The sequence below is a fragment of the Thamnophis elegans genome, chromosome 12 (assembly GCF_009769535.1).
Source record: "Thamnophis elegans isolate rThaEle1 chromosome 12, rThaEle1.pri, whole genome shotgun sequence".
Lineage (NCBI taxonomy): Eukaryota > Metazoa > Chordata > Lepidosauria > Squamata > Colubridae > Thamnophis > Thamnophis elegans.
The window spans coordinates 7151393-7172724 of NC_045552.1; the positions used below are offsets into that span (position 1 = coordinate 7151393).

At 44.5% G+C, this 21332-nt stretch overlaps 1 protein-coding gene across 1 annotated transcript; it reads left to right on the forward strand.

Annotated features, from left to right (window-relative positions):
- The first annotated feature begins 1171 nt into the window (after positions 1-1171).
- Positions 1172-11676, forward strand: LOC116515418 (phospholipase A2 inhibitor subunit gamma A-like). The gene is made up of 5 exons (XM_032227438.1): positions 1172-1309; positions 3541-3657; positions 5378-5530; positions 8147-8287; positions 11368-11676. The coding sequence occupies exons 1-5, from the start codon at positions 1261-1263 to the stop codon at positions 11511-11513; spliced, it is 606 nt and encodes a 201-aa protein (XP_032083329.1). The 5' UTR covers positions 1172-1260; the 3' UTR covers positions 11514-11676.
- The last annotated feature ends 9656 nt before the right edge of the window (positions 11677-21332 follow it).

Genomic DNA, 21332 nt, shown 5'->3' on the forward strand with positions numbered 1-21332 from the left:
GGGATCTTGGAGTCTTAGTGGACAACCAGCTAAATATGAGCTAGAAGTGTGTAGTGGCAGCCAAAAAAGCCAATGCAATCCAAAGTTGCATTAACAGAGGGATACAATCAAGATCAAGGGAGATACTAATACCACTCTATAAAGCCCTAGTAAGACCACACTTACACTACTGCATCCAGATTTGGTCACCACACTATAAAAAAGATGTTAAAAGACTAGAAAAAATGCGGAGAAGAGCAACCAGGATGATGAGGGGACTGGAGGCTAAAACATATGAATATTGGTTACAGGAACTAGGCATGGCTAATCCAGAGAAGAGAAGGAACAGTGGAGACACAATAGCAGTTTTCCAATATTTGAGGGGCTGCCACAGAGAGGAGGGGGTCAAGCTATTTCCCAAAGCACCTAAAGGCCAGACAAGGAGTAATGGATGGAAACTGACCAAGGAGAGATTCAACCTAGAAATAAGGAGGAACTTTCTGACAGTGAGAACAACCAACCAATAGAACAGCTTTCCTTTGGAAGTTGTGGGGGCTTCATCATTTCAAACTTTCAAGAAGAGACTGGACTGCCATTTGTCAGAAATGGTGTAGGATCTCCTGCTTGAGCGTAGGGTTGGACTAGATGACCTATAAGGTCCCTTCCAACTCTGTTAATCTGTTAAATCTGTTAAATTTGCTTTTCATATCATTTCATGATGTTGTTTGGGGAAAAAACTCAAGAGTCATTTAGGGCGAGACGGGCAATGTAGAAATTTGGTAAATGAATGAATAAAATCAAGGTTAGGTGCTTAGTCTGGGGTGACTCATCACTGAGTCCTTGCTAATATTGTCTCGAGGCCGGAACTGTTTGACTAATGATGACGCTTCTCTGGTTACTGACCTCCACCTGGTTTATCTTGAGTTGGCCCCAGGACTTCATTGTTTGACTTGATGGCTTCTATTGGACTTTGCTTACAGTAGAGATAAAAAGGTAAAATCCAAATGGCTTGAGCCAATGTCAAGAATATCAGAGATTTCAAGGCTATGGCCTCAGCATTGCAAATTTTCTAGATGGTCACCAAAGTTGAAACGGTTTTCGGTCAAGCCAACTTTATGCTTGCTTTTGGATTTGTGGGCTGGCCCTACATTATGGGGAGGGGTTTCCCATTTTTAAACTTGTGTTTGTTTCCTGTTGCGAGGACTCTCCGGTTTCAGCAGAGTCACAGAACTTCACTGAGGTCAACATATCCTATCCAGCTCTGATCTTGCATCTTCAGCCATGAAATCTCTAGGGATCATCTGTCTTCTTTTCATTTTTGTAGCCAGAGGTAAGGAGATGATGTTGCAGAATGTCCTACCAAAATGGGTTCCGAGTCTTCTATTGTTGTTTGTTTTCAATGTTCTCAATTTCTCCATCTTCATCAACATGCCATCTGCTTGGAGGCAAGCAGGAATTTATATAATCGTCTGGAAATAGGGATGCAAATGTTGCGCAGCTTCTAGCTGCACTTAAGCAAACCTCAGTTCCTCATAGTTCTGGCCACCCGGTCTTAAAGAGATGGAAACCTCGAGAAGCTGAGTTTTATATAGACATCCTTATGAGTAATATATAGCTTCCTACTCCTGCTGTCACATCCAGTTCAGGCCTAATACCTAAGTAAGTTTTAACTTTTAAGACTTGAAGGCAGCTTAATGACCGATAACTACCCACTAATATTTTCCACTTACCTGAATTGTATTGGACATAAATTAGCTTGGAGATTACGTGTATTATTTAATGACGAAATCAATTGGTTGGCATAGGATAGAGGTAGAAGAATATTGTGTGTGGCTGTGACCAGTTCCTCTGGATAAATTGGATGAAGCTAGCTGTTTCAACTGGTTACTCTTCCAATTCTCAGTCCAGTGTAATTGGTAGCATCATCTTGTAAAGACTTAGAAAGAGCTGAAGAACATCACAGCTTGTTTGATGCCATCTCCTTTTTCCTTCCACCTTTTTCAGCATTACAGCCTTCTCAAAAAAAAAAAATGTGGGTCTTCACAAAATGCGTCTGAAATAGGGTAATTTGAACCTGGTAATGTGTACTGGATAGGACTGAACTCGGTTATTCGGCTTTTCCCAATCCTCAACTCCAGACATCCCTGGTAGGCAGGTATCTTTTTCTTGCTAATCATCAGGGACGTGCAGTCACTAGAGGCAAGGGAGGCGGGGCCTCACTAGTCTCCTCAGGGAAAGGAAAGGATTTTAAATAATTTTCCTAAAATAATTAAAGCCAGGGTAGTTGCTACCAGATTTCAAGTCACAGTGGCTTGGTGTCTGCTCTCAGTATTAACTAGGAGGAGGCCAGAGAACGAGGGGCCTCTTTTGCATAAGGAATTTTTCGCCTTTTAAGAGTTAAGCAAGAGTTAACAAGCAAAAAATTCCTTATGCAAATGAGGCACGTATACTCTCGCCTCCAGTAGAGAGCATTTTTAGAAGCTTTTTAGAGTTCTCTGGGAGCAACTAGCTCAGTCTGACAGAGCTCTGGCCTTTCATGAGGGGAGGGCACGTCAGGGCAGGGAGAAGCAGAGTTGAATCGTCTCTGAAACAGCTGGAAAAGGTCCGTGTGTGGGGAGGGGGGAGGAATTCAAAAAGTTTGATCGGAAGGCAGCAGGGGAAGAGGGGGGGTATGGCAGAGGAGCTGCTTTCAAGTCTTTGGAAAATATATCCAATCCAACTTCTGTGTTTGTGTTTGAGAGTGAGTGAATGAGAGAAGGATCGAAGTTCTCTCTCTGTGTGTGTCTGTTTGAGAGAGGGGGAGGGAAGGAGAGAGGGAGGAAGGAGGGGGAGGGAGAAGAAAAAGAATGGGAAAACTTATTTTGCAAGGGGGAAAATGCTGTTGCTTTAAATCGTAACTGAGCATGCCTGGCTGTGGAATTCTGGGAGTTGAAGTCCACAAGTCTAAAAAATGCCTCATCAGGGCTAAAGCTGACTGCACGTCACTGCTAATCATAATCACAAGCAGAAATGCCTATGGAGATTCTCAGTCAACCAGGTCATGGTTGCCCCAAAGGTGCTCTTTCAAGAGGCAACAGGACTTTCTTTGAAGATGTTTTGCTTCTCATCCAAGAAGTTTCTTCAGTTCAGCTTTGGTTCAGAACCGAAGAAGCTTCTTGGATGAGAAGTGAAATATCAGTAGTGCTTAGAATTAATTGCCGCTTCACGGAACTTTACAGCCCTCTAAGTGGTTTTACAGAGTCAGCCTATTGCCCTCCCCGCAACAATCTGGCTCACTTTTCTTACCGACTTCGGGAGGACGGAAGGCTGAGTCAATCGTGAGCCTGGTGAGATTTGAACTGGCAAATTGCAGGCAGCCAGCAGTCAGCAGAAGCAGCCTGCAGTACTGCACTCTAACCACTGCGCCACCGTGGCTCTACCAAACATAGCTCTTCAGGAATTGGATTCCTCGCAAGTCACTGATCCAGACCTGACATTTCAAAATAACGAAACACCCTGGGGAAGGCATAAGATAATAGAATTAATTAGGCACGCTCTTTTGCTTTCTTTTCTCCTTTTCAGGAAGCTGTCGCTCATGCTACTATTGTCACAACGTGGGAAAAGATTGCGATGGTTACTTAACGGAGTGTGACTCTCCAGAAGATCAATGCGGCACTGTGTTGCTGGAGATTTCGTCAGGTAAAACCCCTCGTTTCCTTCCCATAAAAGGAGAAACTTTCTAAGGTTTCCTTTCCTGGATGAGTAACTTTCTCAACAGGGGATTTGAACTGGTGACCACATGCATGGTCCTTGTCCGTACATAGAAAGCACCGGTTGCTAGAATTGGGTATGTCTAGTTTAATGAAAAGAAGGACTAGGGGTGAAAGGATAGCAGTCTTCCAATATCTCAGGGGCTGCCCCAAAGAAGAGGGAGTCAAGCTAGTCTCCAAAGGAGACTGAGGGCAGGACGAGAAGCAATGGAGGGAAACTAATCAAGGAGAGGAGCAACCTAGAACTAAGAAGGGATTTCCTGATAGTGAAAACGATGAATCAGTGGAATGAGTTGTCTCCAGAAGTTGTGTGAATGCTCCAACATGGGAGGTTTTTTAGGAAGAGATTAGACAACCTTTGTTTGAAATGTTTTAGAGCTGTGAAAGCAAACTTTTTCAGCACCAACTGCCCAAACCGGAAGATGTGTACATGTGTGTGCCGGAGCAGCGGAAACCTGAATACCAGCTGGCTGGCAGAATACCCGCAGGCCTGTTTATTGGCTGTTTTTGAAGTCATTTGCAGGCTGTTTCGGGGGTGTGTTTTCAAGGACATTTTTGGCCCCAGAAACATCCTGAAAACGAGAGGGATGGAGGTGGAAGGTGAACTGCAAGACAGAGAGGGACCCCCATGGAGAAGGGATGGGCAGGATCAACATCTGGAAGTTAACATCAGGAGCAGTCCTCAACTTACGACCATTATGGAGCCCAAAATGTATATCGTTAATTGAGAAATGTGTTAAGTGAGTTTCGCTCCGCTTTACGACTTTGCTTGCCCCCTTTGTTACGCGAAGCCTTGCAGTTCTTAAATTAGTAACACGGTTGTTCAGTGAATCTAGTTTCCCCGTGGGCATGGCTTGTCAGGCGGTCGCAAAAGAGGATCCCATGGGCCCAGGGACACCGCAAACCGTCATAAATGTGAACTGCTTGTCAAGCATTTGAATGTAAATCAGGTGGGGGAAGCTTGGAATGGTCGTAAACGCGGCAAATGGTCATAAGTCAATTTTTTTCACTTTGTAACTTTGTACGGCCACTAAGTGAACCGTTGTAAGGCGAGGACTGCCTGTAATCTCCAGCAGACAGATGTCTGCTGGAGAACAGCAGAGGAAGACAAGGAACTCAATGTAAAAAAGGCCTTCACACAAGTTATTCAGGATGTTTCAGAATCGCCCCTCCCTAAAGCTTTTCTTAAGGTGGCTCAGTGGCTAAGACGCTGAGCTTGTCGATCAGAAAGGTCGGCAGTTCGGCGGTTCAAATCCCTAGTGCTGCATAATGGAGTGAGCTCCCGTTACTGGTCCCAGCTTCTGCCAACCTAGCAGTTCGAAAGCACATAAAAATGCAAGTAGAAAAATAGGAACCACCTTTGGTGGGAAGGTAACAGCATTCCGTGCGCCTTCGGCTTTTAGTCTTGCCGACCACACGACCACAGAGATGTCTTTGGACAGCGCTGGCTCTTCTGCTTTGAAACGGAGATGAGCATCGCCCTCTAGAGTTGGGAATGACTAGCAGATATGTGCGAGGAGAACCGTTCCCTTTAAAACTTTTATCCGCTGTCATGTTTAAACTGATAACAGCCTTGGGTGGGAGGTTTCTAAAACTCCACGGATCCACCAACTTAACTTCTTTTTCCTTGTTTTTCCTCCTCCGCATAGCACCACTTTCCGTGCGAACCATCCATAAGAACTGCTTCTCATCCAGCCTGTGCAAACTTGAGCACTTCGATGTAAATGTTGGACATGACACCTATTTTAGAGGAAGAATCCATTGTTGTGAAGGGGAAAAGTGTGAGGCCAACTCATTCCCTGGTATGTTTACTCAGAAAGTCTGGGACCCAACACTCTCCCTATTTCAGAGGGTCCTAGCGGGGTGGGGTGGGGGTTGTGTGTGTTTGTGTGACCGGATTTCCTTCCTGCCCTGTCAAACTTCCTCCCCTCACCATCTAACAATACACACTGATCTAGTCTTTGCTGATAATCTTTTACGGGTACTTTTTTAAAAAATCCAATTTGCCAATCTATTGACGTTGATTTAATGAGTTCAGCTTCCCACATGGGTCTCAGGTTAAGGAGTTTACTATTCCATAAGAACAGCAGGCCACGGAGATTATGTTATGTAGTACCTTGCTCAATACTAGTAACTGTGACAGGGATCTTGGGATCCTAGTGGACAACCATTTAAATAAGAGCCAGCTGTGTGCAGCAGCTGCCAAAAAAGCCAACACAGTTCTAGGCTGCATAAACAGAGGGATAGAATCAAGATCACGTGAAGTGTTAATACCACTTTATAATGCCTTGATAAGGGCCACACTTGGAATACTGTATCCAGTTTTGGTCACAATGTAGAAAAGATGTTGAGACTCTGGAAAGAGTGCAGAGAAGAGCAACAAAGAGGATTAGGGGACTGGAGACTAAAACATATGAAGAACAGTTGCAGGAACTGGATATGTCTAGTTTAATGAAAAGAAGGACTAGGGGAGACATGATAGCAGTCTTCCAATATCTCAGGGGTTGCCCCAAAGAAGAGGGAGTCAAACTATTCTCCAAGGCACCTGAGGGTAGAACAAGAAGCAATGGGTGGAAACTAATCAAGGAGAGAAGCAACTTAGAATTGAGGAGAAATTTCCTGTCAGAACAATTGTGTTGTTCTGAAGTTGTGACTGCTCCAATACTGGAAGTGTTTAAGTAATTAACTAAAGTTGCAAAAAGGATGGAGCTGGGCAGTTTGATATGAGGGGTAGGTGGGTTTAGAAAGGGTTTGATTTTTTTTATTTTAAAAAAAGGACTGAAACCTTATATGGACGTTCGTTGAAAGAAGATAGAACAGAGGGATGATTCAGAGGTTAAACATGAGACAAAATACTTGATAGCGTTTTATGAGGAATTCTGGGAACTGAAGTGGTTGTGGAACACGGCTTTCTGCTTTGCTCAGTTTTTTGCTCCAGGATTAACGAGCTTGGCAATCTTCAATTGGACAAGCTAGACAGCCCTTCTACTTGCTAACTCTGGAACTCATAAGGAGAGGATAAGATTTAATAATTTAATTAAGGACATTCTGGAACTTCTTCTTTATAGACCGGTTGAGGAGAGCTTCAGTTGGTGTTTGCTTTTTTTAAAAAAAAAAAAAACCAAAAAACAATGAAGCACAATCTCCGAGTAGGGGCAGTGTAAAGATCTAAAGAACTTTGCAAGCCAGGTTGAAGTACCTTCACGACGTGGCACGACAAAACCGCGCTCGACTAAAGCGCGCCCGATTAAACCGCGTTGCTGACATCATCAACAGGGCGACAACAGCCAGCGCGGAGAAAGAAGGACGTTTTAAATAGCGCTTTGAAAGCAAGCCGATTCAAGTTAAGGTAAGGGTTAGGTTTAGGGTTAGGTTTAGGGTTAGGTTTAGGGTTAGGTTTAGGGTTAGGTTAAGGGTTAGGTTTAGGGTTAGGTTTAGGGTTAGGTTTAGGATTAGGTTAAGGGTTAGGATTAGGTTTAGCGTTAGGTTAAGGGTTAGGTTTAGGGTTAGGTTTAGGGTTAGGTTAAGGGTTAGGTTTAGGGTTAGGTTTAGGATTAGGTTTAGAGTTAGGTTAAGGGTTAGGTTTAGGGTTAGGTTTAGGGTTAGGTTAAGGGTTAGGGTTAGGGTTAGGGTTAGGTTAAGGGTTAGGGTTAGGGTTAGGGTTAGGGTTAGGTTCAGGGTTAGGTTCAGGGTTAGGTTTAGGATTAGGTTTAGGTTTAGGGTTAGGGTTAGGGTTAGGGTTAGGGTTAGGGTTAGGGTTAGGGTTAGGGTTAGGGTTAGGTTAAGGGTTAGGGTTAGGGTTAGGGTTAGGGTTAGGGTTAGGTTAAGGGTTAGGATTAGGTTTAGGGTTAGGTTAAGGGTTAGGGTTAGGGTTAGGGTTAGGTTAAGGGTTAGGTTTAGGGTTAGGTTAAGGGTTAGGTTTAGGGTTAGGTTAAGGGTTAGGTTTAGGATTAGGTTTAGGGGTTAATTTTAGGTTTAGCGTTTACAGCGTGCTTTTTTCTCCGCGCTGTTGTCGCGCTGTGATGACGTCAGCTACGTGGTTTCGTCGAGCGCCCTTTAGTCAAATGCGGTTTTGTGGTGGAACTCCTTCACGAAGCCCATTCTCCATCCATATAGAATGGAATCCAAGGGTGGGCTTCAACAATTTTAGCAAGGGGTTCTCTGCCTGGTTGCTGGCTGAGTGTGGCCATGGTGGGTGTGGCCTAGTTGGCCTTCTGCACCACACCCAGGAGGGGATGTTTTTGCCCTCCCCGGACTCCGGAGGCCCTCTGAAGGCCAGAAAGTTTACAAAGCCACTGTAAAATGCATGCAATTTTGAAAAAGGAGGCAGTAGAGTCCACGAAATCCACAGAGTTTTGGCATGGATTATCTTTTTGCCCATCTTTCACTTCCTTTTTTGTTGTTGTTTTATTTTGCAGGACTGCCCTTCTCCCATCCAAATGGATATTACTGCCCTGGCGTTCTTGGTCTATTCTCAGAGGACAGCAGTGAATATAAAGCTATCTGCAAAGGAACTGAAACCAAATGCATTAACCTTGTGGGATACAGAAAAGAAAGATGTAATTCTTATTCATATATATATATATTTATCAGCACAAATATAACACAAAATGTGTAACAAAGGCAACAGTAAAAAATATTGGGTTTCTGTCGTGATGGACTCTTGTGACGAGCCGATTGACAGATAATGGAAGCTGTTAACTTCCTCCCATAATTGGGGCTTACCAGGGGTTGTGACACTAAATATATACCTTCTTCCCTGGCTTCAGCTGATAAGGAGGAGAACTTGTGGCTTAATGGCTAAGACGTTTGCCTAAGATGTAATATAGCACAGGTTCGATTCCCAGCAAGGGTATGGCTAGCTGATGAGAGCTAAATAGCTTGAAATAGATTTATACTAGTCTCCCTTTATTTATTTATCAGCACAAATATAATATATATAAATATCTAAATATCTAAATATCTAAATATCTAAATATATCTATATATATATATATATATATATATATATATATATATATGTATATGTATATGTATATGTATATGTATATGTATATGTATATGTATATGTATATGTATATGTATATGTATATGTATATGTATATGTATATGTATATGTATATGTATATGTATATATATAAATTACTGTCTGCTGCAGGAGTTAGGGAAGGGATGATGCCATCTATGGGGCAATGGTTTTTTGCTACCGGTCCTGTCGGCATGGCTTGGAGGGTGTGGTGTAGCTTGGTGGGGGTGACATGGCTTGATGGGCGTGGCAGGGGAAGGTTACTGCAAAATCCCTATTCCCTCCTGATCAGCTGGGATTCGGGAGGCAGAGACTAGATGGGGGCAGAGCTAGTCAGAAGTGGTATTTACTGGTTCTCGAAACTACTCAAAATTTCTGCTACCGGTTCTCCGGAACTAATCAGAACCTGCTGAATACCACCTCTGCTGTGGGGGGATGTGGGGGGGGGGGGTTGTTCATACAAGGGGATTGCTCAGAGACTCCCCCGCAACACTGCAAAATAGGACCATTCAAACGAGAGATATAAACTGGAGTGGAGAAGATGGATTGACTATACTCAAAATAAATACGGGACTAAGAAATTCCAGATAGTTTATGACTGAAGAAAGAAGGAATGATGTAATCTGTTTAGAGTTAGCCTAGCAAAGAGGAGTTAAAGCTCAAATGAAAGATGATACTAACTTTTTTTTTTAAGTTTATCTTAGAATATCTTTGTTAAAGATTTATACCCTGTATTGGTTCTGGGAAGCTGGGGGGGGGGGGGAGGTTGGGGGTTGGGTTGGGGGGGGAGGGTAGGGGGAGGGAGGTAAATATTTGTAAAAGTTTTTTTTTCAAAATTTTCAATAATAATTAAAAAAACACTGCAAAATAGAAATCCCCACCCCACCCCACCCAAAATTGCCCATTTCATTTTGCAATCTTTGGTAGCAAGAGAAATAATAGTGCATGGATATTTCTCTAAGGTGCAAAGACAGCAGCTGCTGGTTCCGAATTCTGAAATCCCATCACTGTGTGGTATATAATTGTGTAATGACTTCATCTTTTTACAAGGTGGCTATAAAACAGTGGTGGGTTTCAAAAAAATTTCGAACCTACTCTGTGGGTGTGGCCTCCTTTGTGGGAGTGGCTTGCTGACCATGTGACCTGGTGGGAGTGGCTTGCCAGCCATGTGTTCTCTTTCTCTCTCTCTCTCTCCCTCCCTCCCTCTCTCTCTCTTTCCTTCCTTTTGTCTCTCTGTCCTTTTTTCCTTTTTTTCTTTCATCTCTCTCACTTTTTCTTTCTTTTTTTCTTTTTCATTTCTTTCTTCCTTCCTTCCTTTCTCTTTCTCTTTCTCTCTCTGTGTGAGTCTGTCCATCTGTGTGTGTGTGTGTGTCTGTGTGTGTGTCTGTGAGTGCGTGGTGGGTTTCAAATTTTTTTGGAACCTCTTCTGTAGGTGTGGCCTGCTTTCTGGTGGAACCTCTTCTAACCGGTTCGGTAGATTTGACGAACTGGTTCTACCGAACTGGTGCGAACTGGTAGGAACCCACCTCTGCTATAAAAGTATGAAGCCAAGGTGTGGGCAGCCTGTGTTCATATGATATGTTGAATGGGTAGGGAGGGGAGAGAAACGGCATAATAACTTGAACTAAGTGAAAGATGCTGACACATGACAACCCCCTAAGCCACCAGGTGGCTCTCCAAACCTGGCAACTTCAAGACTAGTGGACTTCAACTCCCAGGATTCCTCAGAATCCTCTGTCCTAAGTCAATGTTTCTCAAGCTACACAGCTTGAAAATGTAGGGACTCCTAGAATTTCCCCAGCCAACGTGGCTGGCTGAGGAATTCTGTGCCTTGAAGTCCATCTGTTGTCAAGTTACCAAGGTTGAGAACCAACCTAGAAACAAGGAGAGATTTCTTGACAGCGAGAACAATTGATTAGTTGAACAGCTTGCCTTCACTGGAGGTTTTAAAGAAGAGATTGGACAACCATCTGTCAGAAATGGTATAGGATCTCCTGTTGGAGAATGGGACTGGTCTAGACCAGGGATGGCTAACCATTTTGTGAGCATATGCGAGAGAGAGAGTGAGAGAGTGAGAGAGTGAGAGAGTGAGAGAGAGAGAGAGAGAGAGAGAGAGCCCGCACCCATAATGCAATGCACATGCAACACCCCCCACACTCCTGCGCATGTGATACCCTGTGCGCCTCTCTCCCCTTCCATATGTGTCACCCCACATGCCTCGTTTTGGGCCTAGTAGCCCCCCACTACAGCCTCCTAAGACCAAAAATGGGCACAGCACCCCCCATGCTCCTCCCCATGCATGCCCCCATCCCCGCACATGCACGCATGACCCCCCCCCCCTTGTGCATGCGCATGTGCCTCTTACATTCACGCCACCCACCCGCGCATACGCGGCAGAGATTTAAAGACCAGCTGGCTGGCAGGAGGGGTGAGTGACATGCGCAGTGGAGCTGAGCTTGGATGACAGCTCGCATGCCCGCAGAGAGGGCTCTGCATGCCACGTGTGACATGTGTGCCATGGGTTCGCCGTCATGGGTCTAGCCTCCAATGTCCCTTCCAAACTCTGTTGTTCTGTTTTTCTGACCTGTATCTTGTTGGGTTTTTTTTCTGCAGATCCCGGAGACATCGCTTATAATATCAAAGGATGCACTTCTTCCTGTCCAGAACTGACCTTGAGCAATAGAACACATGAAGAACGTAGAAACGAACTGATAAAAGTTGAATGTACCGACGCCTTCAAAACTGCACCTTCCAATTAATACTGCCACCATTCTGGAATCAGAAGGCCAGCAATTTCATCCAACAGAACCATTGGAATGGCTCTGAAAGGAAAACTGATTCTTCCTGCTAACTAATTCTTAGAAATTAAAAATAAATAAATAAAAGAAAATAAAAGAAGCCAAGGGGCTGTGTTGGATTGCCCATTTGTCTTTATTTTTATTTTGATTTAATTTTAGTTTTGGCTTTCTTCCCAGAGATAGTGGTGTGGTTGGAATGATTGTGTGAAAGCTAATCTTTGATATTAAAAAAAAAAATCCCATTAATTTCAATTATTTTATTTATTTGATGGATTTATAGCCTCCTTACCTGTAGACCTGTATTTCTCAACCTTGGAAGCTTGAAGATATATGGACTTCAATTCCCAGAAAACTGTTAAAACAGTGTTTCTCAAACCTGACTATTTGAATTTCAACTCCCAGAATTCCCCAGTCAGCATAGGGAAAAAGAGAGAGGCAATATCCAAAAACAGTCCATGTTCTTTCCAACAATACCATGGGGTTAACTTTGTACTTCCTTCCCCCAAAAATATATTTAAAAGAGCTCTTCTATCCCCAAAAGTATCATTTTAGAAATGTGACTGGACAGAGATTCAACCTAGAAATAAGGAGAAATTTTATTACAGTGAGAACAATCAACCAATGGAACAGAAGTTTCCTTTGGAAGTTGTGGGAGTTTCATCACTGGAGGCCTTCAAGAAGAGACTGGACTGCCATCTGTCAGAAATGGTGTAGGGTCTACCGCTTGGGTGGTGGGTTGGACTAGATGACTTACAAGATCCCCCCCAACTCTTGTTAATCTGTTTGTTATCTGTTAAGATATGCATCTCTGCTGGCTGAGGAATTCCAAGAGTTGAAGTTCACACATCTTCAAGTTGCCAAGGTTGAGAACCATTGCTCTAGAAGCCCAAGGAGATATGCATAGCACTCCCTCTTCTAATTTTTCCTTACCGCAACAACCCTGTGAGATAGATTGATGGAGAGAAAGCAAGTAGCCCGAAGTCATTCAGTGAGATGGTGGTAGTTTTTTTTGCCCACATCAATACAGGACATTCATTGGATGGAAACCATGTTCATGGCCAACTTGAAGGGTGAGGGATGGTAAAGGACTAGGAATGCTGGGACCAATAGTCAACAACATTGATGATTGTCTAGGATACTTATTGTTTTGGCCATCAGGGTCAAAGGTGGGATATGTCTAGGATGATGGCATATCTACAGTTTCTAACCAGAGGTCAGGCTGGGAAGGGAGGAGAAAATACAAGCGAAAAACTGGTATAGACATCCATATCACACCACTCAATGAAGAACTTGGTCTCAAGTATGAATAACAAGACTCACTTGTATAGATTTCAAACTAGCTACTTTATTGTTCTATGCTTATTCTACAGGAATCTTCTCAGACTGGCAGATTTACCCTGAAAAGACTAGATAGGGCTCAACGGGCATGGACAACTAGTCCTCTTGTGTTTATGTAATGAGTATAGGCTAATTCCTCATTTGATCTCTCCTCTCATTTTGGATGGCTGCTCTCCAACACCAGTGGTTAGCAATGTCTGGAGGAAACCAATAACCTTTATACAATAAAAGACACCCATCAACTTGGTCACTACACATGTACACTCACACCTCCAGCAACGACGAAACAGGATCTCCCAGCTCCCAACGACCCAGGCGAGATGTTGATTTTTTTCCCAAAGATGTATTCAATTCATTTATATAGTCTATATGACCTACATTAAAAATAAGTAAAATGTACCTAAAGATATCAAAACAAACCAAAGAATACAACAAGCCAAACAAAAAATCCTATAATGGCCATCAACATAACCAGGAAACAGGTTGTGTAATACACAACCGGGTTGAAAAATACTGCTCTACACAATGCAAACGCCCTTCATCCATCACGTGTCAACATTCGCTTCCCTTAATGCTAGCCTCCAGGGCCCTTGCCTTGCTCCTTCTGGAGGGCTACCAAGATGCCAAAGAAACCACCCCTTATACAATTGATAAATAGAACTCAATGATCTGAGTTCTTCCTATTCTGTCGGGACTATGACCTGCCTAAGGCCTGAAGAGGCTGCCCAGGAGAAAAAGTCTCCGGCAGGATTCAGGTGCTGGAGGGCGAGCCCTCAAGCGTAGATCTCCACAAGTAAGAGTCCAGCAAATGCTTGGAAGAAGAAGCCGACGCTGTGGGATGGAACCGTTGTGGCTTTTGAAGTAGCTGGCGCGCAGCGTCCTCCACCCATGAGAAAGAGGGTGGCAAAGTAGACAGATCCCTCATGGAACAGCTCACAGAAGGCGGGGTTCACGCAGCCCTGCATGGCAAACAATACCTTGGTGGACACATCCTCTGTGGAGACAATTGCAAAAAGTCACCTTCGGTCTCTTCCCCCACACCCAGCCTAGCCAATGAACTTAACATCCCACATCCTGCCTGCTGTGATAGTGCTGTTATAAAGTTATTATTATTTACTTTATTCATTAAACATGAAACTCAGCCAACTGAACATTCAAAAATGCATTGCAAATTCCAGTGACTGGTGCTAAGGGTTGATAGGGGTTGCTGCCAGCGTCCTAGGCATCAACCAAGGACCTTCTTAAAATATACGATGTTCCGAGTATCACAGTTTTTTGCAGTTCCGCTGGCATTATTGCAGGAAGCTGCAATTTGGGTTTTTTTAACATTTCTTTTTTTATTTTCCATTTTCATAACATATATACTTCTACATAGCCAATATCATGTTGTGTTAATTAATAATTACAGCAGTTCATCTTGCCATCAACTCCCAGAAAAAAAGAAAAAAAGAAAAAGAAAAACCAATTATTGGCTCTTCTGCTCTCCATACACCATATTTATGCCTTATCCAACACTTTCTTCTGCCTCTCTCCTCCCCCACCCTGCCTCCTTTCTTCCCTCCATCATCCTTTTCTACTCTACTTCCCCTTCCTTTCTCCTTCTCCTCTCTCCCCTTTCCACTCCTCCTTATTCTCCTCATCTCCCCCCCCTTGCCCTCTCTCCTATCCCTCTCTTCCTATCTTTCTTCTCTCCCCTGCTTCTCACTCTTCCTCTCATTCACTTGGTGTATTTCAGCTTCTGAGCAAACTCCATTCTGTGTTGATGGTATTTATACTTCCATTTCAATATACATAACATATCTTTGTTTTTTTTAAAAAATAAGAGAAGACAGTATACATGTACAATCATATTACTTTAAAACCTAACACCCCTCCTCAAGCCTAATATACTTCCCTCCCTCCCCCCTCCCCCCCCACCTTCCCTCCCCTGACTTCCCAGAACCAATACAAGGTATAATAAGTCTTTAACAAAAACAGTCTAAAATATATTGCTGCAATTTGTTGATGTATCTTGTACAATTCCTGGACATGGTACCAAGTGCCCCGATGACAATAGATATCACTCAGGGATGGGTTCCTATACCGGTCGGTACCAGTTCGCTGTGCTTGCGCTTTGCAAACAGTCCGGATAGAAATGCTGGTTTTCAGCCAAAACATTGTAATGTGGTCGTCGTGTGACTGCAGGAGGCTGCAAACAGCTGTAAATGCAAGCTGATTGTCAAGGGCTCAACATGTGATCACATGACCATGGGGAGTGGGTGGAGAGCAGCTGCCAGAATACAGGAACTTGGGTGTAAGAAGCCCTCAGGAAGTCCATTGTACTTTCCAAAGTTTGCTAAGTGACCAGTCCTAGGTTTATCGCCCCAAATAATTAATAATTTTGATCTTTCAAAGACCTGAGAATGCCGTGGCTGCCTTCAAAGGCACAAAGTATACTTTGGGGAGCAGGGAAGCGTGCCCATGGCATCTGTTGGCCACTCCTTGACCCAGCTCCATCTTTGTCGGGGATCGCACAGGTGTCCCCCCAATCTTGGGAAAATATGGCATTCGCTATGACAATTCATGATGGCCAACTCTCCATGGTCAACTCTCCATGACCAACTAACCACAGAACAACTTGCTATGGAACAAGAGCTAAGCTAATATTAAAGAAAGAGTGGAATAGAATCCTTAGAGAAAGGAGCGCAAAACAGGGCTGAAATCCAGCAGGTTTTGACAGGTTCTGGAGAACCGGTAGCGGAAATTTTGAGTAGTTCTGAGAACTGGCAAATGCCACCTCTGGCTGGCCCCAGAGTGGGGAGGGACTGGAGATTTTGCAGTATCCTTCCCCTGCCACGCCCACCAAGCCATGCCCACCAAGCCCCACCATGCCTACCAAGCCACGCCCACAGAACTGGTAATAAAAAAAAATAGAATTTCACCACTGGTGCAAAAGGAGGGACAGAATGAACTGCGAACGACAAAGTTAAAAGAATGTTTTGTTGACGTTAAAAAAATTAAATGGAGCCGTTAAGTTGTTCCATGGTGAGTTGGCCTCGGTGAATTGGCCATCCTGAATTGGCTAGGTCTGTGGGACGGAGAGAGAGAGAGAGAGAAAGAGAAAGTCAGGAAAAAGAAAAAGAAGAGAGCTTTGTTACCATGCGCTTGCAAAGTGCCATATCCACCCCAGTCAGCTTCTCCGTGTAACTCAAGGCAGTAGGTCTGATCTCCTTTGCACGGAATTTTCTCTTCCCACAAACAGTAGGTACGGTCTTTGGCGAAACAGGTTCTGCATTTCATCCCGTTCAGTGTTTGGTTGACAGGGGGCACTGCATTAAAAATAAAAAAAAACCCTGCCTGATTTGCAACAACAGGAGGAAATCATGTAGGTGTGTTGAGCCAAAACAGAGTAACTAACAATATACCATATTTTTCAGAGTATAAGACGCACCAGAATATAAGACGCACCAAGGTTTTGAAGAGGCAAATTTTTTTAAAAAAGATTTTTGCATTGTTCAAACCTCCCCAAAATGGGCCTGTCCCCGCCAAAAAGGCATGAATAACCTTAGGCAGCTTGCAGAGTGCTCCTGGGGGGGTGCCCCCCCCAAAAAACAAGCAAAAAATTGGCCCATTTTTTGTCAAAAAAATTGCATGCATAGCCTTTAGGAGGCTTATAGAACACGCTTGGGGGATGGCAAAATTGAGCAAAAAACGATCCATTTTTTCCTCATTTCTGCCCTCCCCAGACCCCAGGAGCTCTCTGAAAGCCTTCTACAGGCTCTGCATGGCCATTTTGGTGAAGAGGGCGGGGCTTTGGGAGGTAAAAAGTGCTGCATTCAGTGTATAAGACGCACCCAGATTTTCAGCCTCTTTTTTGAGTGAAAAAGGTGCGTCTTATACTCCGAAAAATATGGTACATTTCTACTGCTCATAATTCAGGCTGGCTAGTGAAATCGAGGTGGTTTGCGTATGCCCTCAGCGTCTCCTAAATAGTGCAAATGTCTTTGCTTACCTGCCTGGGAAACCTAAACCATTTGTGAACCACAATTCCTCTTCCTTTTATTCTTTTTTCTTAAAAAAAACCAAAAAGAATTGAGGTAGTCCGTAACTTGTGACCTTCGAAGTTACATTGGCACTGGGGAGAAAAGACTTATGGCCATTTTTCACACTCACCGATCACTGCGACATCCCCGTGGTTACATGATCCAAATTCAGACGCTTGGCAACTGACTCATATTTAGGACAGTGTCCTGGGTCACGTGATTTTTGCGACCTTCCGCCAAGCCAACGGAGGAAGGCCGATTCACTTAACAACCTTTGCGACTAGCTTAAAAACTGCGGCGATTCACTTAACAGCTGTGGCAAGAAAGGCTCAGTGGAGCAAAACTCACTTCACCGCTATCTCGTTTAGGGACGGAAATGTTGGGCTCAATTGGGGGGGGGGGTGTCGTACGTCGAGGACTAACTGCACTGTCTGTGGTGGGGAACAAACTAATCTCTTGCTTACAACACAGTCCTTTCAACGGTTGAGTAGAGAGAGGCATACGTACAAGGAGCCAAAGGTTTTGAGCACGAGGTACCACGGCAACAAGACAGCCTGGATGAGATAATTCCTCGGTCCCCCAGGTCGATACTGGTGATATTCTCATAGCAGCTATTCCCCTGCACACAGGCTTTCCTTACCATAAATTTTCCACCTGGGAGGACGAAGGAGAAAGAAAGGTTTCCATCCTAAATGGTGGTCATGGCTTGACCCTCTCCAACCAGAGACAACTTAACCAGGGGTGGGCCAGGGCTGGTATTCGCTTACCATATTTTTCAGAGTATAAGACACACCTTCCCCCCTAAAAGAGCGTGGAAATGTTGGTGCATCTTATATACACCGAATACAGCCATTTTTTGGCCTCCCGCATCTCATTTCTGCGGAAAAACTGGTTGCTTTTTTTGCAAAGAAATAGGCTTTTTTTTTTGGCTTCCCTCAGCCCCCAGCAGCCCTCTGCAGGCTTCAGCAGAGCTGGGGCAAGGCAAAATGCCCTCTTTTGTGAAAGATGGGTGAAAAACGGGGCATTTTTCACAAAAACGGAGGGCTTCCTGCCTTCCCTCAGCCCCCAGCAGCCCTCTGCAGGCTTCAGCAGGGCTGAGGCAAGACAAAAAATGCCCCCTTTTGCAAAAAAAAATGGCTGAAAATGGGCTGTTTTTCACAAAAACGGAGGCCTTTCTGCCTTCCTTCAGCCCCCAGCAGCCCTCTGCAGGCTTCAGCAGGGCTGGGGCAAGGCAAAATGCCCCCTTTTGCAAAAAAATGGGTGAAAACGGGCTGTTTTTTCTTACTTACCTCTTCGAAATCTTGGTGCGTCTTATAGTCTGAAAGATACGGTACTTTCCCTACCAGTTGGCAAATGTGAGTGTGCGTGCGTCCACGCAGGCGCTTGGCCTTCCGTGAAGGCGCTTTCGTCTGAAAACGTGCCTAAATAGAGCCCAGAGTGTGTGGGCAGGCCCACCCGCCATTTCCACTGCTACTTTGGGCGAACCAGTCTGAACCGGCTGAATACCGCCTCTGGGTTGGGCAACTCATTTTCCCATCAGGGGGCCACATGATAAACTGGGACCGTTGTGTCGGGCCAAACCTTTTCTGCTTACTTTTGTGGTTTTTGGATTGGTAAACACCACACTGGTCTAAGAAAAAATAACACACTTGTTTTTGTCCGGTACAATCTTCCCTGGCTTTTCTGCAAACTTCACATGTTAAAGACCAACCTGAAAAGCAAAGGAGGGAGCAAGAGTTGAGTGATTTGTATTTTGTGTGTGTGTGTGTGTGTGTGTGTGTGTGTGTGTGTGTGTGTGTGTATTTCTTGGACAGCGTTAAAATTAGGGTTGCTGCCTCCTCACCCCCCACCCCCATCCAAACACCCATGAATGCAAGCTAAGTAATGCAAGGACCTTTGTCTATTTCCCTAGAAAGCACATTTGAAATGGGAGCGTTTGACTTTATCGATAGCGGTAAGCACTTAAGACATATATACCGCTTCACATTGTTTTACAGCCCTCTCTGAGCGGTTTACAAACGTCAGCCTCTTGCCCCCAACAATCCGGCTCCTCTTTTTACCTGACCTCAGAAGGGTGGAAGGCTGAGTCAGCCCTGAGCAAGTCAGGATCGAATTCCTGGCTGGGGGCAGAATTTGCCTGCAATACCGCATTCTCACCACTGCGCCACCACGACTCCAGATTCCCACAGTATACTTATCCTGATTGCAAGATTTGCACGGGCCACGAAGCGATAGAGGCAACGCAAACACGGAAAAGCACATCCACACATCTACGCAAATCACCCCCCAGCTAAGGATAAGATTAAGTTACTTTAACAGGCTGTGCGAATGCCTTCCGAGGTCTTCATAGGAGCTGGTTTGAGACTTTGGGACTGAATTAATTCATGTTCTAGGTATGAAAATTGAGCAAAAGGGGAGTTGGGTCTAGTGGTTAAGGCATCTGGCTAGAAAGCAGGAGACTTTGAGTTCTAGTCTCGCCTTAGCCATGAAAATTGGCTGGGTGGCTTTGGTCCAATCAGCAGGAGGTGGTGAGTTCTAGTCCCACCTTAGGCAGGAAAGCTGGCTGGGTGGCTTTGAGATAATCAGAAGGAGACGGTGAATTCTAGTCTCCCGCCTTAGGCATGAAAGCTGGCTGGGTGGCTTTGGGCCAATATCCAGGAGATGGTGAGTTCTAATCCTGCCTTAGGCATGAAAGTCAGCTGGGTGATTTTGAACCATCCCACACATTTCAAGAAAGAATGCCAAAATCTTAAGACGATGCTGGCAGAGGAATTCTGGGAGTTGAAGTCCACCCATCTTAAAGTTGTCAAGGTTGAGAAACATTGACTTAGCAGGATGCTTCTAAGGAGTTTTCCTTACTTTTATCGGTGAGGTATAGCAGCATTCCCACAATGCAGCAGCGCAACGTAAGAGAAGGCATTGGAGATCGGCAATTCCACTGGCTTCGATCTTGGGGGGGGAGAAGACGTTTTTGGGGGATGGTCAATCCCTAATCTGCCAGACACGGTAAAACCAACTATTTCTCTCCTCAAAAGAAAAGAAAGACAATACAAATGAGATTCTGATATTATGGGATGCAAATATGCAACATGCTTGGCTGCATGTAACTGGTTGTCTATGCAAAGGGGGAGGTTACTTTTTTTTAAATTAAATTTTATTAATTTCATATATACATTCACAATTATAACAATTTTTCCCCTACAGTTGACAATATACTTGAAGTTGCTTTCTTGCCATCCCATAAATCCATCTTATCTTACAACAATCCTACTTCTTCTTCCCTCCTTCCCTCTTTCCTTCCCTCCTTTCTTCTCTCCTACTCTCCTTCCTTCCCTCCTTCCTTCCCTCCCTCCTTCCCCCTTCCCTCCCTCCTTTCTTCTCTCCTTCTCTCCTTCCCTCCTTCCTCCCCTCCTTCCTTCCCTCCTTCCTTCCCTCCTTTCTTCTCTCCTTCTCTCCTTCCTTTCCCCCTTCCTTTCCTCCTTCCTTCCCCCCTTCTTTCTCTCCTACATTCCCTCCTTCCTTCCCTCCTTTCTTCTCTCCTTCTCTCCTTCCTTCCCTCCTTCCTTCCCTCCCTTCTTCTCTCCTTCTCTCCTTCCTTCCCTCCTTCCTTTCCTCCTTACATCCCTCCCTCCTTCCTTCCCTCCTTCCTTCCCCCCTTTCTTCTCTTTCTACTCTCCTTCCTTCCTTCCTCCTCTCCCTTCTTCTCTCCTTCTCTCCTTCCTTTCCTCCTTACGTCCCTCCCTCCTTCCTTCTCTCCTTCCTTCCCCCCTTTCTTCTCTTTCTACTCTCCTTCCTTGCTCCTCTCCCTTCCCCTCTCTCCTTCCCCTTCCTCCCCTTTAGGTTACTTTTACCCTGTCCAATCAACTTTTGTTCTGATCAACTTTTGTTTTGTGTGTTTTTGTGTGTGTGTCAACTATAAAAAGGAATGTAAGATGGGTCTCGAGGTTCTCTCTCTCCTTTTTAATAGAGAGATCCCACTTTATCAGGGTACCTTATTAAAACTGCTTTTAGAATATAGAATAAGAGAGTTGAAAGGGACCTTGGAGGTCTTCTAGTCCAACCCCCTGCTTAGGCAGGAAACCTCTACGCCACTTCAGACAAATGGTTATCCAATCTCTTCTTAAAAACTTCCAGGGTTGGAGCATTCACAACTTCTGGAGGCAAGTCGTTCCACGGATTAATTGTTCTAACTGTTAGGAAATGTCTCCTTAGTTCTAGGTTGCCTCTCCCCTTGATTAGTTTCCACCCATTGCTTCTTGTCCTGCCCTCAGGTGCTTTGGAGAATAGCTTGACTCCCTCTTCTTTTAAATGATCTTCCGACTCAGTTGCTTATTGGGAAGGGAAACTGAGGTGGAACCTGGGGCCAGATTTGGCTTTTAGGATCCCAGATACTTTCATGGCCTTTTCTGCCACAGTTAAG